Source organism: Myripristis murdjan, chromosome 2, assembly GCF_902150065.1.
Source record: "Myripristis murdjan chromosome 2, fMyrMur1.1, whole genome shotgun sequence".
NCBI lineage: Eukaryota > Metazoa > Chordata > Actinopteri > Holocentriformes > Holocentridae > Myripristis > Myripristis murdjan.
Window position 1 is genome coordinate 3,074,964 of NC_043981.1, and position 19,698 is coordinate 3,094,661.

Here is a 19,698-nt window from a genome sequence, read left to right on the forward strand (position 1 = left end):
GATGTCGGTCCACCTTTTGCAGCTATTACAGCTTCAACTCTTCTGGGAAGACTGTCCACAAGGTTGAGGAGAGTGTTTATAGGAATTTTTGACCATTCTTCCAAAAGCGCATTGGTGAGGTCACACACTGATGTTGGTCGAGAAGGCCTGGCTCTCAGTCTCCGCTCTAATTCATCCCAAAGGTGTACTATCGGGTTCAGGTCAGGACTCTGTGCAGGCCAGTCAAGTTCATCCACACCAGACTCTGTCATCCATGTCTTTATGGACCTTGCTTTGTGCACTGGTGCACAGTCATGTTGGAAGAGGAAGGGGCCCGCTCCAAACTGTTCCCACAAGGTTGGGAGCATGGAATTGCCCAAAATGTTTTGGTATCCTGAAGCATTCAAAGTTCCTTTCACTGGAACTAAGGGGCCAAGCCCAGCTCCTGAAAAACAACCCCACACCATAATTCCTCCTCCACCAAATTTCACAGTCGGCACAATGCAGTCTGAAATGTACCGTTCTCCTGGCAACCTCCAAACCCAGACTCGTCCATCAGATTGCCAGATGGAAAAGCGTGATTCATCACTCCAGAGAACGCGTCTCCACTGCTCTAGAGGCCAGTGGCGGCGTGCTTTACACCATTGCATCCGACGCTTTGCATTGCACTTGGTGATGTGTGGCTTGGCTGCAGCTGCTCGGCCATGGAAACCCATTCCATGAAGCTCTCTGCGTACTGTACTTGGGCTAATCTGAAGGTCACATGAAGTTTGTAGCTCTGTAGCAATTGACTGTGCAGAAAGTCGGCGACCTCTTTGCACTATGCGCTTCAGCATCCGCTGACCCCTCTCCGTCACTTTACGTGGCCTACCACTTCGTGGCTGAGTTGCTGTTGTTCCCAAACGCTTCCATTTTGTTATAATAGAGCTGACAGTTGACTGTGGAATATTTAGGAGCGAGGAAATTTCACGACTGGATTTGTTGCACAGGTGGCATCCTATGACAGTTCCACGCTGGAATTCACTGAGCTCCTGAGAGCGGCCCATTCTTTCACAAATGTCTTGTTTCACAGTCTGCATGCCTGAGTGCTTGATTTTATACACCTGTGGCCAGGCCAAGTGATTAGGACACCTGATTCTGATCATTTGAATGGGTGAGCGAATACTTTTGGTAATATAGTGTAGCTATGCTCTAAGATTAATGGTGAGAATGTGCTGCACTGAACCTGTGTAATATGCTGTGATGCCCATATAAGCACATAAAAATGAACTATAGTACTCAAAGGCATCACTAGGAATGTAGTGAAGGGTAAAAAGCATAAATTAATGCTTTTCTTGAAAGCTGTTTTATTTTTTGTATTGTATTTTTGTTTTAATTCATGATGTGACTAAGGGTTGTTTTTACTACTTTATCACTGCAAGCATTTAAAGGACCATGCCGGTGATGTTTTGCATAATATCTGCAAAATGTATAAACTTTTCTGCTAATCTTTTCCCAAAGTAAGCAGTCTTATTTTAGAACTCTGGTATAATTTTTCCACCCTTTTCTCCAGCCATTGCTTTCCATTCATTCCGCTACCATATGAAAATGAACTTTCAGAGACTTCAGACTTTCTTCACTCCAGTATTCCATCACCGTGATGAAGTCATCCATGTTAGTTTTCCTAAAAGCAGCAGCACTGTTGGGTTTTGATGACTAGAGAGTGGGGCAGAGTGAAACGCTCCCTCCGCCGTGGAAAACAGTTCCCAGGGAAATATTTGTGTTTTGCATGGTGCAAAACACTGCGAATCACTGACATGGTCCTTTTGAAAGAAGAAGCAGCTGAATGAGAACACAGTAGACATGGCCTGTGGGCCAAATCAGCTGGAAGCACGTGAAGGTGGGATTGGTCTCTGTCTCCTGTTTGCTTTCTGTCTTGATGCATTCTGACGTGATGCCGTGAAACACTAAGCAGATTGTTTTCAATGGCAGAAATTACATTGGAAATTAGCTGAGTCATTTTTATTTAGACTAAATGTGTGTATGGTCTTTATATGTTGAAGCACTGCTTAATTCAGGTTAGTGAATATTGCTGATGCATATGAGCATCATTTTCTGTGGCACATGTTGCTTTAGTGGAGGGCCAGAGCAGATTAGACCTGTTTACAGTTTTCATCTGTGTTTTATATAAAATGAAATGAAAACAAGCAAACTGGAAAAAAAAAGTATTTTATAAGTTTTTTTTTTTTTTGGCATATTGTATCTGGAAATTATTGTATTTTTGTGCTTTTTTAAGCTCTTGTTTGTATAGTGCTGGTTCATAGCATCAACTTGAGTTGCATCTGCTCATACTGAGTTTACCAACTTTGAAATAATTTTTATGACTTCTCTCTTTCTTGATTTTTTTTTTTTCTTTTTCTGTTACATAACTCATAGCTCATCTGCCGGTGCAAATCGGAAAATAGTGATTACATTACATTCTATTTTTACTTTTGATATTCACCTAGGGAATGGCATGTTTCTGAAGTTTAAAGAAAATTCATGCAATAAAAAAGTGAAAACTGATTTATCTCCTCTTCTTTCTTTCTTTCTTTCTTTCTTTCTTTCTTTTTCCCCATAAGATAACAGTCAAACAGACAGACAAATCGTATACATTTTAAACGTCTGATGAATTAATGGTAATTCTGGGACTCCATAGCCATTGGCTGGATTTCAACTTCATATTAATGTTAATGTGCATAAATATAACGCACCTAGCTGTATTTTTCTATGAGGCTTTGTTGCAGAGATATTGCCCGAAACGTGAAGTTTCATCCAAATCCCTCAAGCAGTATTTAAGATTTCTTGCTCACAGACAGACAAACAAAAAAACTGAGGCAAAATCACAACCTCCATCTACCTTTATTTTTCAGTCAAAATATGTATTGTGCTCCTAACATGGAAAATGTATGCACTTGGGACAGTCTTGGGACACTTCAACCAGACCTGAGGTAAGAATGGGAAGCCCTGAAGGTTTCACAGGGCTTACAAGACTGTAGTACAGTGCTGCCATCTAGTGGGGGAAAAGGGTATGTTAACAAGTCATGCTGCCTCAAATTGGCCAAACAGAGTAATAAATGGATTGTCCCTAAAATAAATAAATAATAGCACTATGTAAATTCAGCCAGAACTAGCCTCACTGAAACCCTGTTATTTAGTCTGGTATTAGTTTGCTATTTGAGTGCTGGGTCACAGAGATTTGATAGGATCTTAAATGGGATATTTATCCTTCTGTTTAGCTATTTATGTGTTTATCCCTCTATCTAGTTATATATGTACGTATCTATCTAATTCATTCATTTATTAGATAATCAATTAATTACCTTACTGACTAACTAACTACCTAATGAACCAGAGCAGTGTAGTTTCCACTCCAGTCCGGTCAGTGGCAGTAGTGCGCCAAAACGTGTTTGCAAACTCACATTAAAAATACAGAGACGAAGAAGAAGCTAACGCGTCTGTCGGCAGAATGTGCACAGAAGATTCAGGCAGGTGAAGGAGTGCGGACATTTCTCCAGGTAAATGGACTATGGTGTCTTTTTGGTTTGTTATAGAAGGTGTCCGGCTCTGGTAGGACGTGTTGACAGTGTGGCAGAGCTTTGTGCGAGAGACAAGCAAGTTACGTCAAAACAGTGCCGAGGTCGGCTAATATTAGTAGCTAGCTGGTGATAGTTGCAGATTTCCGTGTAACAGTATATGTGCTGTGACAGAGGAATTATACTCATTCATTTCATTTCATTTACATGTCGTTTTTTCACTTCAGTACTCCAAAGTACTAAAAAAAGGAAGAAAAAAAGAAAAGAAACAGAAATATGTGATAGTTTATTTGGAGTAAAGTTGACGTTTACTCTCCCAGTCGCTGTTGTACTGGAGGACCAGACGAGACCATTTTTGACACCTGGAGGGTTGGATGGAAACAGCAGGAGGCCAGCAGGTAGAGAACCGAGCCGAGCCGAGCCGAGCCGGACCATGGCGAGATGTGAGAGACAGCAGCACCCAGACAGAGAGCCGAGTACAAGGTGAGAGATGGAGCGAGCTGCACTGGATTAGTGGTTTCTGTTTCCTGGCCTGCCAGTGAACCTGAGCTGAGGACAGACAGATATCAGGGCATATCAGGGCTCACCAGCTGCATTTGGACCAACTTAACTAGTAAGGGTGTAAAGCTTCAGTAAACCCATGCTTGGGTGTGTATTGCATTTTTTGGGGTCACTGTTTTGGGTTAACAACATGAAATCAACAAGTATTCTTTCAAAGGCAAAAGCTTGACTTGGACTTTCAGTATATTGGCTTTACACTTCTCTTAACTCGAAAGTGATGCATTAAAGTGATAGATAAAATCTGGAATTCTGGAAACGTAACTGCAGAATTCACTCCCTATTAGCTGTAAATATTAATTGACTTCAGCTCGCTTTGACGCGAACATGCAGTGTGCCAGTTGGTGGAAAACACTTGCAGGAAGAAAGGCTTTTTGAATTGTTTGTCAGGCAAGCAAAAGCCAAAATGTCTTTTAAAAGGAGAGCGTGTGAAGAAAAGAAACAACAAACAGAATGTTAAAATAAGAGCCAGGCGTTAAATCTGCATACTTGCATGAAGGTAAGGCTCAAGCTGCATTCCGTTCACAAAAGACAGGAATTTCTTTCAGCTCCACCTGTCCGAGGCTGCTGTTCACTGACAACCAGTGAAGCAAGCGCGGCTTTGTTGAGTGAGCTCGGCCTGACTCCTGCATCAGGTTGTGTTGGCTGCTCACAGAAGCTGTTTGCGATTTCACGATCAGTCGTGGTTGGCCTCTCTGGGACTATTTTAAAATTGATTTCACTACAGCATATCAAGTTTTTTGTTGCTATGGGAGATTATGTGTCAGAGAAGTATGACTTACTTTTTGGTGTTGCTCAGGGAAGCTGCCTCGGCCCCTTACTTTTCTCATTATATATGCGTCCTCTTGAAGACATCACAGAACAAAAGCTAAATTTCCATAGCTATGCAAATGACACACAGCAGTATAGTGATAACCAAGGTATTAATATTGTAATGGATATCGTTTAGTAGAAACTACCAGGAATCTAGCTGAGAGAAAAAAAAATACATAAGTAAAGCATTCAGAACCAGAATCCCTCCAAGCTGACAGGTGTTGAACTACATGTAATTATCCTCTTGAGCTCCTCTTTGTGCAGAGATATATCATCTAGAAAAGCAGATTTGGTGGCAGATGATATTTGACTCAAGGTTTTTCCCTGACGTCTTGATGCAGTCCCTTAAACTGTTTTTTGAGCTGCAAAATTTCTGCAAGATGCTGGTTACAGCTGGATAAATGGTATAGTGCCTTCTTTTAGTGTGTCATCAAGTAGAACTCAAATATCACAATAGTTTTGACTGAGTACCTCAATATCGATACTGTGATGATATTGCAGGGATGACTGTCAGTGCTTTCATAAGATATTTACAAGAGATTTTTGACAATCATTAGTGATGTGGATATGATGACCAAGCAGGTAAAAGCAAATAATGGAACACAAGAACAGTCTAGTAAGTTAAAAAAACTGCATCCCTTTACTGTAACGCAGCTTTTAAACCCAAGAAAAGACAAAACTTGTGCCATATCACAATATTATGATATCCAGAATCCCACACAATATCTAGTCTATCATGATACTGACTGCAGCTGCACCTGCATTTGTTCTGGAGCAGCTATGACTTGGATAACTCTCCACCCGCTTCTTTAACACGTTTTAATTGTCCTTCACATACATTCACATGGGCACTCTCAAACCTTGGAGCTTGCCAGTACAATCACAGTCACGCACAAGGGCACAAGGGCACTTTAAGATCATTACTCATTTCCTTACCTCGTCAAGCATTTACCATCTGGTTTAAAGGCACCCTGCTCAGTTTCCATTCAGAGTGCCTGTAGTTGAGGCAAACCGTACAAGAACGTTTTGTTTTTTAACTCACGCACAAACATCCCTCTTGGCTGTCTTTGCTTGTTCTACCTCATTTACTGTTGCCGTACCTGATTTGGCCAAAAAGTTTAGATTTGGGTGCTGGGAGACGCTGGGGGATGCAACAAAGCATTTTACAAATCATGTGGGTACTTAAGATTTCTCAACATATATAATCAAAATCCCTCCATTTTCTAATACAAATATTTGGTTGTAACACCCACCTGATAATGTTCTGCATCTGCGGCTAACAAAGTCGTCACCATTCCCAAACCACAGAACTGATTATTGGCTGTGTAAAGCCAGCATTTTCCTGGGGACTGTTTCCAGTGGAGAGGCTGTTTCACTCCACCCAGTTTCAAGTCATCAGAACACAACAGTGCTGCAGCTTTTAGGAAAACTAATGTAACCCTGTCCCTTTAAAGAAGCAGATGGGTGACGTGTTATGCCTCACGCTTGGGTGGCCCTTTGGGCTGTGCAACATTCCACCACTGACTCAAAGTAAAACTAATATCAGCTTTTAAAATGCCCAATGCCCATAGTACATAATATAAATACATACGAACAAGAAGGGGGACCAGTAACCCCCACATTAGGGTTAGGGTTAGCAGTAGTAGTCAGATGAAGCACATCTGGGCTGAGCTACAGAGAGGACAGGAAAAGGTACAAAGAGCACAGGGAGCACATATAGTCATTATAGCCTGCTGCTGAAATGTCACCTGCTCTGTCTCTCTATGTGTCTCAGGCCATGGCCCCAGGTTATCAAAGGTAAATCTGTTCACCCTTCTGAGCCTGTGGATGGAGCTGTTCCCTCAGGAGCCACCTGAAGACGAGGACCAGTGTCAGCAGCATGTAAGAGACACAGACCCTTTAGGAAGTTCATTTTGACTCCATATTGAATGACATTGCGTTCTTGCTGACACCTACACATACATATTCCCTAGATGTGTGCTCTCCTTTCACTCACAGATCCCCTTCTTTCCTTCATGAGTATTCTTTCATGAAGAATTTCTTATGCAACCAACCAAATTATAAGATGACATTGGACAGCTGCAATAGTAGACAACATGGCTTGGATTATTTACTCAGTAGAACATCACAGGCTAATAATGACTCACAGGTTTAGGCTGAATATTTATGATTTGGTAACATTTCTTCAATTTGCCTGTAGGCTTGATGCTAGCCCTCATGAAATGTGTGTAGACCAGAGGCCAGAAACAGTGGCATAGGCTTATGTAATTCTGATAAGATGCAGATCCAGACAAGGTTTAATGACAGCATATTGGGGAAACATACTGTCATTAAAATATAATCTTCGTCATTGTGAAATAAAACAGTTGGCTCTTGTGCTTTTAAGAAGGCAGGGCATGATTACGCTCTATGATTGGCTATAAGACTGGCAGTTTATGACTGAGCCACTTCATCTGTTGTGAAATCAGACTTTTATGATGGTAGAAGGAAACAGCTGGCCTGGTTCTGTTCACTTCTCCCTTTTCCCTCATTCTTTTTCTCACCTTGTCTTTCCTCACCTGCTCAGGTTCACTTCCTGTTAGGAGGCAGGTCGTTGTAAGGGAGGACAGAAAACAAACTTGGGGTTCCCGTCAGAGTTATTATAGTTTTGTATTTTTCTTTTTTTTTACTTATTTTATTTTTTCATTTCATTTAAAATTTTTGCTTTCAATTCAGTTCAGTCTCAGTTAGTCTCCAAAGTGGGTTTGCCTGTTGACAGTGTGTAAATTTTTGTCATCAGTGTGACACAATTTTGAGCTCTTTGGTCACTTTTTCCATTTTGAATGATTCTAAGATGACCCTCTGACAGGACATACCCCTTGTGTGGTGACAGTGGGTTCCATTCTAACATTATAAGAAACACTGTTGAGTGAAAATAGTCTCCGTGCCAACACTTCAACAAAGCAGATACTAGGATGCACGTCTAATTTTTGTGTGTGGTGTGTTGCAGGTCCGCGGGACGGGTCTGGTGGTGGTTCGCGACAATAAGGTGGTGGGACTGCACTGCTCAGGGCCTGAACTCCACGCAGGACAGGCGGCCATCATCCGACATGGAGCCAGACTGGTCGACTGTCAGCTGTACTTCTCTAGAAGACCCTGTGCTACCTGCCTCAAGATGATCATCAATGGTGAGGAGAGGGGGAGGGTTGGCACAGAGAGCTGGGCAGAGAGAGACTGGCAGACGGATACCAAGATGTGGCTGGATAAACGAATAGACAGAACTCTTTGTCCATCTATTTATGCAGATACACATGAAACAACTCACCCAGCAGTTCAGGAACAGACTTTATAAAGCAGTTCTTCTTTGTTACACACTGTTGATCCCCTTCAGTTTCCCCCTGCAAAGGAACACTGTGAATTAGCCATGAGTAGGTTTCTGTTTAGACCCAAACTGTCTTTTCTGTTCAGCAGCTTCAGAAACATTAATGATCTCCAGTAATCCCAAATTCCCAGCACAGTGATTGTGGCTATAAATCCATGACTCATTCACTTCTGTAGTGCCAGGGTGCATCCTGACTTCCTGGGCTGCCTCACAGCTCATTTGTTAGATTTTACATAGAAGGTTCTGTTTCCACTCCAGATTTTCTCCTGCCTGCCATAACTGATTCCTCATACATGATTGTTTCCAAGCTTGCTCTCTTTGTGCACGCAATTATTTAGATTATAAAGGGTAAAGAATTAAGTTCTATGGTTTAAGAGTACACAGCATTTTTTATTTGAACACGAAAGGATGTTGGGGTTTTCATCAAGCCTTCTGCTGGGGGTTTGAGGTGGCGGCAGACAAGCTTCTTATGTCCACTCTCCCAGTTCCTCTTCTGTCCTTGTTTAATTTGAGCAGCTGTTTTTTTTTTTTTTTTTCATTTTCTCTGCTGTCAGTTTTCTCCTCTCTGATGGTGTTGCTTTGTTCCCAGCAGGTTTTTCTTGCCCTAAGACAAATATCTTCATGACCCTGTTCCCCTGCAGTATTCCTGTGTCTAACCCCTGATTGTGCTCGCTGAACTGCCTGCAGGAGGTGCTCCACTAATTGCTTTCATCCTGTAACAGACTCTCATATTATGTTCAAGATCTGAATTAGTTTGTTAGGCTCTATAGAGGAAACCAAAGGGCTTCTTCTCACACACTGATGTGCTGCTGTCACACTGAGGGATACGCTGACTTAAAGTCATTTTGTAATGACCTTTTCATTTTCTTTAACCTTGCTGCTTTCTTATGGGTTCTTCACACACGTTCACCAGCCTCATCACGATGAGGGGTCATCCCAAACTGTATTCACTGTAACTGTAGCTTGCCTGGTGACACTGACTCTGTGCATGCAGTGTTTAAATCCCACACTTTGCTGTTTCTCTGAGAGATTGCTTCCTGTCATCCTTCTAAACTTTATAGAGGCTTTTTTTTGATGCTGTTGGAGTCTCCTCTTTGTCATTATGAAATCCTTTCTCAGTTTCTCTTTGACTGTAACATTGTTTCTTCATTTGCATGTTTTTTCTTTCACCGTAGGCATTTTATAATTTACCTTGGCCAACAGCTATTTTGCATAGGGTTCTGTTATAGTCACAGTTGTTATACTGTTCATAGGTATGCATCCTTTCCTGCAAGCCAGTATTGCCATAGTCAGTGTGAAAGGGGAGTTGGTGCACCTAGTCATAACAAATGTTAAAGCATATTATTATCATTTTGGCTGTTATTTGACTTTGAGTTAAACCAGTAATTAGCTGTACTTGTGTCTGGAAACTGGTGTCTCACATAAAGTATCTAGAGATGAGAGCTCCTGCCTTACAGTATGTTGACTGATTTTTTTGTGCCATAAATACTGATGATGTTTTCTCCTCCAGCTGGAGTCAGTCAGATCTCCTTCTGGCCTGGGGACCCTGAGGTTAGCGTGCTGGGGTCAGCCTCTACAAATCATTCACGTTACCTCTCCCACAATGCAACGGACTACATAACTCAGGAGGCCACGCTAGATGCCGTCGCAACAGAAAAACTGAAGTCCAACAGTCGTCCTCCCATCTGTGTGCTGCTGCAGCCACTAGCACCTGGTCTGGCACAGTTCATAGACGAGACCTCCAGGGGGAGTGATTTCATGGAGAGAGTGACTGATGATGAGCCGGAGCTGGACACAGAGGAGCTCTTCAGCAGGTATAGGCTGACTGTCTAACAGACATTCAGGTCACTTCCAAATGGGTTTAGGCAAAAGATTACAGTAACTCAACTACATATTTGCTTTCCTAGACAGCGCAGGAAACACCTAGAGGAGTTGTCCAGAGTTTTCTTGGTGGCGACTGCCCAGCAGCACCGGGAGGTTTTAACCCACATGGGCCTGGAGAACTTCTGCATGGAGCCCTACTTCTCCAACCTGAGACACAACATGAGGGAGCTGGTAGGGGTTCTGGCTACCATCGCTTCTGGGGTACCACAAGTCCGCCATGGCTTCTACAGGTTAGAGAGACACTCCGGGTCTGCCTCTCCATCATAGTTTCTACGTTTTTTTGACCTTTTGTTTATCCAGGTCAGGGCTAGTGACCTTTTTTTTTTTTTTTATGAATGAATATGAAGGAGGATGAGTTTAATAGTGTTGAGGCAGCTTCAAAGTACAAGAAGGGCTTCTGCTGTGGGCCACTGAGCAGCTGCACTAGACCACTGGGAGACTGAGGGCCTTGGTCAGTAAAGGATGAGCTTTACTTGCTCCCTTCTTCTGTCACTTCACTTTCCCCACCAGATTTCATCCCTACTTTGTAACTGTGTGTTGAACTTCTGCTCACTGGGAGAACCATCGGCTCCTTCTTTTTGTACACTTGACCTGTCTAGTTGCTCTATAGCAGGGATGTCGTGCTCCAATCCTAACTGTCCAGTATTAGGTTTGTGACCCTCCCTGACATTTGTTAGTGGTAAATCTGGTGTCACTGACCAATTATAGTACATTAACTGTGAGAGAGGATCAAAACCACGATCAAAATGAGGATTCCAGCCCATGCCTTCATTCAGAGACCAGAAAACCCTGTTGCCACCATCTTGACGTCAGTTGTGTAGGGAGAACTGCCTCATGCTTTTTTCATAAGCCACCCACACTTCTTGTTGGGTGATCATGATGTCATTTCTGGCCTCCAGGGAACATTCTTCAACCAGTGACCCGTCCCATCCATCACAGGACCAAACCTCAGTGCCTCCTCATAAGGAAATGTCCCAAGATGTGGCTCGCCACTGCATCATCCAAGCCAGGCTGCTGGCTTATAGAACAGGTCTGGTTGGCTCTTCTGTTTCGTTGTATGCACAAAGCACTCAAGTCACAAGTCCAAGACAAGAAAACAAACAAACAAACAAACAAAAAAGCAACAAACAAAGGGGTACACTGTAGACAGTGTAACATATACTCCTCCTGACACTAGACTGAACATGAATGATAGAGTGCATACTTTATAATAGTGTTGTATAATAGTGATCTCTGGAAAGTGTAGTGCCAGACAAAATCAAAACATTGTGGATCTCATTCTAATGCCTTCTATTCTGGTCTGATCCCTTTTAATATTCTGCATTTCTTTTCTGTACACTCTTACCTTTTGCCACTGCAGACACTCAGTTCCCCTCAGGGGAGTTATGTTCAAGAAGTAAGAGCCAGGGGGAAAATTCTGACAAGACAGGAGTACAATTAGGTGAAAATAGCAGAGAAATAAGTGGCTGTTTGTCAAGATTTTTGTCATAGAGGAGCCGGCTGACTTTTCTGGTTTCTCTGAATGCAAACCCACCAACCTGTACACATTTTGCATACCAACTACACATTTCTTTGTCAGAATACACAGGTACGAAATGCATGCTTCATGTACACACCTTAATAATGCGTACTTGAAGCGTGACGATTAACGTGTGCTTTCTCTGTACCCGTGTCCCTTGAGCTTCCGTAAAATTTGGATGTAATAATAAGGCTGAGACTCCTCCACCAGCATTCCAGCTTTGCAATTTTAGCTCCAGGAAACATGGTGACAATAAAGAACCATAATGTTAAGAAGCACATTTAACATTGCCAAAGTTTGAAGTCACAGTTTTATATATGTGCTTATGAAGTCAACAAAAGCATGAGTGCAATGGAAATATGACGAGGCCATATTTGTGACAAGGTCCTTACATTTGTTGTGTGGTTTTTATTCCAGAGGACCCCAAAGTGGGCGTGGGTGCTGTTATCTGGGCCGAGGGCCAGACGGTGAGCTGCTTTTTGCTTTGATTTGTCTTTTGACTAAAATTGTGTAGTTTCTGTCTTGTAGCTTCAGTTCAGAATTGATGCTTTGCAGGGAAACTGCAGACTGGAAAAACAGGTTAAGACAGAATACACTGGCCTCATTGATGTAGGTTTCTGTTCTGCTCCAGATGGCATCAAATAAACCCAATTCCATCCATTGAGTATATTAATGCTTTGATGCTGGCAGTGTGGCTGGCTGCCATAGACTGTTTCAGCCTTAAACAGTCTATTTTAAAGTCTTAAAATATCTTCAATTCAGTCAGTAAGTAGAGCTACATTTGTTTTTATGGGGCCCAATCTCTACATTAACATTTTATCCAATTTAATTTATCCATGTTTTAATTTTGTTTTATTAAAATTAGTCAAGCCTTGTGCATTGCAGAAACCTATCACTGAACTGATCACTTTCTTTACACTGATGTGCCACATTTAACCTGTGGGGAAGATGCTTAACTCACTTTCCACTTGGTCATCACTCACTGTGATGTCCCAGGCTGGCTGTGACGGCACAGGACGTCTGTGCCTGGTGGGTTGTGGGTACAACGCTTACCCGGCAGGCTCACAGTACGCCGAGTACCCGCAGATGGACAACAAGCAGCAGGACCGCCAGAGACGCAAATACAGATACATCGTCCATGCAGAGCAGAACGCCCTCACATTCAGGTCAGAACACCTGATCACTTTTTACATCCATTTTACACAGGGAAGGATTTTTTAAAATCAAACTAAGTGGTCTGCATATCCAATGCATTATATATTGTATGTGTCTTTATTTATTTATTTATTTATTAAAAAAAAAAAACATACTACTTCTCTCTGTATTTGATATCTTGAGTATGTTTCCACAGATACACGTATGTTTGTCTTTTTTGTCTCAGTGTTCTCTGCGGGGTTTTTTTTGTTTTTTTTTGTCTTGTTTTGTTTTGTTGCTGTTGTTTTTGTCACGTGTTTGTGACGTGCTGTTTTATGGAATATAGATGTAGGTATAGATGTCTAAAAGTGTTTCAGAGGGTTGATGTTTGTGGTTTCAGGAGTCGGGACATCAGACCGGGGGAGTCCACCGTGCTGTTTGTAACTAAATGTCCATGTGATGAGTGTATCCCTCTGATCAGAGGAGCTGGCGTCACACACATCTACACCACTGACCAGGACAGCGGCAAGGACAAGGGGGACATCTCCTACCTGAGGTTCAGCAGCCTGAAGGGAGTCAGCAAGTTCATAGTGAGTACATGTTGTGAGAGAAGTGGCCTATGACAGCGTGATTGGGTAAAGCTCCAAATGCTCTTCTCTGCCAGGTGTATCTCCCCCTCTCCACTGCCTGGACTGTCAAAAACCAACCCCTTTTTTGCCCACCGGATGAAGAGAAAATATGGAGGCACTGCCTGCATATCTCCCCTTCTCTGATGCTCATTTTTCAAAGGTTTTGAATCACCGCAGCCACGGTCATGATCATACGGTCATAATTGTGCATAAATCATTTGAGGCTGATAGGCCCAGTAGTAGATTAGCTGCAGACAGATACACACGACCAAACGTATGATCCCCTCTGGGCTGCCGCCTGGGTGAGTTGATAAGCAGATCAAAACTCGTGCATGTTTTATAAGCTGCACCATAACACAGATTTCAAACTGTACCTCCATGTTCAATAGGAGACAGCAGAATATTTGCTAAACACATGGTTTCTACATTAAAGAGTATCGAAACCCCAAACCCAAATCTAATGATGAAGCGTGGGGTGCCTGGTGTTTGGTGACAGGTGACGTCACCAGCCTCAGAGAATAGCAGGTGGTGACACTGAGGTTTAGTTACTCTTCAAAGACTAATTCAGCATTAAATCACATGAGACAGAAACCTTTTGAAAGTTTCAACCTCTAGAGGGCAGTGCAGCAGGACTTTTCTGCTGCTGTTGACTCCTGTATGTGTTCACGTCTGCTGTTCATGCTCCGTTCAGCTCCCAGAGGGAGACTGACAGTGTTTTTGTGTCTTCACAGTGGCAGAAGTGTCCTCCGGTTGGCTCCGTGTCTTATGTTGCCAGTGAGTTCATCATCTTGTCTCTTGTCTCTGTATGAAATGTTTCATGACATAGGTATTTGCCAATTCTTGAAAATGTGATTTTTTTTTTTTTTTTTTTTTTTTTTTTTTAGTTTGATTCAGTAGAAATAAAAAATCCAGTGACCTTATCCTCTGACAGTTTGAGCACACACAATCCAAGATTCTCCTTTTTCCACACAAGACAATATTTTAGATGATACATACTCCAAGAAGAGGGCCTGCACTTTGTTATGGTTTAGTGCAGACTCTACTTGCAGTAAAAGATGAAAATTAAAGCATTATTCTGCATTTTTTTTTTTGTTCAGGTCAGAATATTGGTTTTAATTTTATTCTGTGTTACATTTGTGTTAACAGAAATATTTTCCTTAATGAAAAGTGGTGCTCTGAGTAGTATACCCAAAAGTGAATCCCACCCAACAAGCAGCCTGCCTCCTCTAACACAGATCTCTGTTCCCAGACGGCTGTGTTGGGAAGCATGGCAGGCAGGCGGACGAGCAGAGCCAGAGCAACAAGAGGCTGTGCACCAGCAGAGCCCTGGACTCCCTCCCATCTGCTGAACAGCAGCCAGCCAGAGAAAAGTCACCTTTTTCACTCTCTGAGCCCCAGAGCTGATAGATCATGGCTGCCTGATCACAGCTGAAACTGGGAAAAATCCCCCTGTGCTAGACTACCATGAGTTCAGTTATGTTATGCCTTAGATACGGGACTTGGCTCTGTTTCACAAATCCCCGGCATAAAATTCTAGGAATACACAGGAATACAGTTTTTTGGGAGATCGTACTTTTGGTCAACTTCACACACAAAGTGCTAAGAATACCACAATCAAAATGTGTCCATGGTAAATTGTTGGTTCCAGTGCGCCGCTCACTGATAGTAGGCAACTAGTATTATTTCAAAAGAAATTTTAGCATTTTTAAAGCTAAATGGTAAATTTAAAAGTGTTGAAATTTACTTGAGATATCATTAAAAATAATGATAGACTGTTTTGAATTGGCAGTTGACTACTTTTTCTGTTTCACCAAAAATGAAATCAAAGTAAAAAAGTCAGGACTGACTCTTGACTCCCTCTAGTGGTCAGAAGTTTGTTAGTGCAGCTTTAATCCATCAGAAATCAAACTTGGAACACTGAAGCAAATATCTACCAGGGGCTCACTGATGATTTTGGTGTCTGTCTTCACTTTTTCGGTAAGTTGACCAATTGGCCAGCCAACCAAAAAACATGGTGTGCTCTTACGCGGCCTAAACCTGAGGCGTGGGAGACATTTTTGTCTGCAATCTGCTCTCAGGTCAGTGTGAAGGCCAGCATCACGGGAATACTTGATCTGAAAACAAGGGGATGCACTGGGCTGTGTTGTCAAGCTGTGCTCACTTCCTGTGTGTCACCAAGGAGCTCGACAGGAGCCGCTGTGTCACTGGACTGGAGAGACGAGGACAACAACAGCCTGAGACACTGAGACCTCACCTGAGAGCACGGAGACTGACGGAGTGATCAGTGGATCCAAGAGGTAAAGACAGTAATATCAGGTGAACGTTGGACAATTTGGAAAGGACAGGATGCCAGAGTAATAATTTCAGTAGTAATATATACAATGTTATGTTACATTATTATCATTTGAAGGTGTGTCTTGATGAAGCACTTATTTTAAATACAGGGTGACACAAAAAAACGGGAACTTTTTAACAAGCCAATAAAACCAAGAGTGATGGAAGAAAAATATTTTATTCATAGTAACTGAAACCTGAAAACATGCCATTTAAGAAACAATGATGGAATTTTCATTTTTTTAAAAATTGTGCTGCCACTTGCTCATGTCTGCCAATACGAACTTCAAAGATTCCCGTTTTTTTGGGTCACCCTGTATAAATGAGACATTATAGATGTGACAGATATGAGTGTTTGTGAGGGTGACATGGTGAGGACATTGGCATTGTCCTGGGAGACCACTGCTGCTAGAATATTTGAAAGACATTGAGCTGCCTTTCAAGCTGTAGGTTTTTTTTTTTTTTTTTTTTTTTTTTTTTTTTTTACCAAGAATTACAATATGAGCAGTTTGTTATGGTTTATCGGGTTTGGTGTCAGACAAAATCAAGGGTAGACATTTGTCACCCAGATCGAAGGAAACGTCAAGAGCGCTTGGTGATTTCTGTGAAGCGTTTTGTTCATTAAATCACTTTGCTTTAGTTTTAATAAGCGCCATGCTACATAAAAAGACAATGCAGTTGCACTGAAAATTACAATCAAGAATTCTGCAAAACTCTGGCTTACTGCATAGTTTGAGGACGTATCCGTTATTTTGCACATTATTCATTTGCTCCAGGGGCAATTGAATTTTAACAACTCCAACCCATAACATATAGTCAGGAGTCAAATTTTGACAAAACATTTTGGAGGGCAGTCAATGCCACTCTCTTGTTGAAAGTGATCATTTTAGAAGGTAAAAGACGTTCACTTGAAACGACTTAGTTTGATAGTTGCATATTGATGTCTAAAAATGACATCCCAAAACGAACAGCTTTTCATAGGGGAGATGGCACAGTGCAGTTTTTTCTCTTGTATGCCACCAGTTTTGTAGAATGAAGTGACCTGCCATGTTAAATCTCCTGAACGCCACATGCACAATGTGCACATCTTTTACCATTCAGGAAAACTTAACAGTCCGCTAACTGTGATGCTGTGTGTTGTCCAGAATGTCCACTGACCCAGTGTCTTTTGTCAACTAATAATAAACCAGAGATTCCACATTTCACATTCCACATTTTTTATCATCACCATGCCACTAAGGTCAAATGTTTTGACAGAACGAGACCTTGGATTTGGACACAACTGGCAGCTACACAGCAACGCTTCCACACGACCAAGTGTCTTCATATGTCCGTTACAATATGTTCTTCCTATTTGCACTACGACGCTGCTTTGACTCCCAATGTGTTGTGATGTGAACATGATGCTCACTACTGTTGAAGGAAAAAGAGAATTGTGTCTTCTTTGCAGAAAGGAGACACATTTTTCTGAAATTTGAAAATCCAGAAAGCCTGGTCTGAATAGTGTATCCATTTTTATAAGGGACAAATTGCATTCCCAGTAATTTTATTATATTTTAAGAAAATCAGCTGTATGCTGGCCCATCAGCTAAACCAAGCAACATGCAAGCACTGCTGCCCTTCTGCAGTGAACTAACGGCTGGTAGTATACAAGGTTTCAGTGGAGACAGCGTAAGAGGAAAATGTAAAAGTCTTTGCATTTGAGCAAATGCATGGTGAAAACAAAATTGGGAAATTCAGCTTTAAATATAAAGTCTATCAGTGTAAACATGCCAGAAAGATAAGCACAGACCCACTTGATCTTTATCATTTTCATCCTTTATTCATTGTTTAATATGGTACAATAGCATCAATGTGGAAAATAGGTGGTTTTCAAATTTGAACTTCTGAAAGGACACAGGTAAAATAATGTGTAGTTTTGCTGGGAGACTAATTTTTTTTCTGGCTATTGCGGTTGGGGAAAAAACATAAATAAGCCAAAGAAGTTGAATTTGGCTCAAGTGATATTTCTGATGTTAAGCTTGAATCTGTAGAATTTGTTTTTATTTCCGTTCTCTGTTTTGAAGCGATGTTTGATATCATGTAATACTGTCACAGCTTGTACCCTCCAAAACAGCTTGGTTTCCTCTCACTCAAAGGTAAATGACATTATACCATGATCCATTTCTATTTTTGTTGTCAGTGCATAAAAAAAAAAAAAATAATAATACAATAAGACTTTGTGTTTACATGTCTCCAAACTGTCCTTTTGTTGATATTCTTATTGTTGATTTTTGCATTCTTCCATTATTTATTTTGATTCGCTGGATTTAAGACATGACCACAGCATGTGATGGCTAAATATGCTGAAAGTTTGTTTTGAGGCTGTAGAAGTGTCTGTTGACATGACTGCAAATGCTGAAGTGAGAGAGATTGTTTTTTTATGTTAACTTTTACGGACTCAAACGGTTCACTGGAAATATATAAAATAGATATGGCAAAATAAATTCTGAATGGGGGCCTGTTACTTCATCTGTGTCAACTAGAAAACCCACACCATCTTGAAGGTAGTGTTTATTTTTCATTATTTTCACTGAACTTGCACATTTTCTGGTCCTTTAACTACATGTGTATTTTTTTTCACAGCTAGATTTCACCATCTAATCGTGTTACAGGTGAACTTTGGACTCGTCCTCGTGACTTCCTGTCTGAGATTTGGCCTCATTCTGGAGCAAGTTGCCCACCGAGTTTGTAGCCCGCACAGCTTGCACCTCACAGACGTAAAAACAGCGCTCGCTTTGGCTACTGACAAATAGGAAAAGTCCAAACCCTGGTCCGTGCACAATTGCAATCAGTCAGCTGCAATATGTTCATAAAGTAAAATGTTTGTTTGACAGCGTAACTCAAATATAGTGAGTTAAGAGGTTCACTGCTTAATCATAACAAATATGTTCTATCCAGAGCATATTTTCATCAACATAATAATTAAGCTCCCCCTAGAAAGATGTTGAAAAATACAAAAAAAGAAGAAAGAAAGAAGAGAAAAAGGAAAACTACACCAAACCAAAAAGGCACCTCAGAATATTCTCTCCTGTTTCCACACTAACACAAGTTCAGATCCCAATCAGGACAAAACGCCAGAGGATTCATTACAGTACAGAAGGAAAAGCAGTGAAACAAAACCACACACACACACACACACAAAAGCCATCTTCCAGCTCATAAACTCCACACAACATATAGTGCCTTCTGTTAATTTTTCAATCTCACTCACAATGGCACTCACTTCAGATGTACAAACCATACACGTGACAAAATGAAACTTAAAAAATAATAATTTTACCATCAAGCCCTGTGAAAACAGCGATCAGCTTAAGATCAACAAAGTTTAAATCATTATTTTAATCACACAAAGTGCTATCAGCCACCAGAAAAGAGAACCAATGATCAAACTTATTGACGGTAAATGACCTGAGAACAGCCCAGGTTAAAGATCCTCCAAATCACATAATGTCTACACATCCCAAGTTGTTTGGTAATGCTGGGACTTTTTCCCCGGGGACTAAAACTGTTTCTTTGAAAAGTCTTCAAAGGTTCTTTCAGGCAGCTGTTATCAGTTTTGCTCCAGCTTATAAAATTCAATAGGATGGCACATGATCAGTTCAGTCCTTCTCAATTTGCTTTGGCAATGCTACAAACTGCAAACCAGAGGATGTTTGTCAATTTTCAAAATAAGAGCACCTACACAAAAAACTGGATGTCTCATCTCATGGCAAGCCAGCGGGGAAAAAAGTAAATCTCTTGACTTTTGGTTCACTTAGGATGTAAATGTGCCAGATCTGCAGCAGGACGTAAAGAGAGAAAGACGTTGAGCCTCTGCGGTGAGGAGGACAGCAGACACGAGCAACTGAGATCAAACTCCAAAAATGGTCCCACGTCTTATTTGTCCCTCTC

The 19,698-nt window shown here is 41.4% G+C and overlaps 1 protein-coding gene across 1 annotated transcript; it reads left to right on the plus strand.

Annotated features, from left to right (window-relative positions):
- The first annotated feature begins 3,439 nt into the window (after nt 1-3,439).
- On the plus strand, nt 3,440-18,263 carry cdadc1 (cytidine and dCMP deaminase domain containing 1). The gene is made up of 12 exons (XM_030072798.1): nt 3,440-3,515; nt 3,854-4,016; nt 6,679-6,785; nt 7,894-8,071; nt 9,776-10,079; nt 10,173-10,379; nt 11,049-11,179; nt 12,086-12,135; nt 12,665-12,834; nt 13,203-13,392; nt 14,163-14,205; nt 14,681-18,263. The coding sequence occupies exons 2-12, from the start codon at nt 3,908-3,910 to the stop codon at nt 14,833-14,835; spliced, it is 1,644 nt and encodes a 547-aa protein (XP_029928658.1). The 5' UTR covers nt 3,440-3,515; nt 3,854-3,907; the 3' UTR covers nt 14,836-18,263.
- The last annotated feature ends 1,435 nt before the right edge of the window (nt 18,264-19,698 follow it).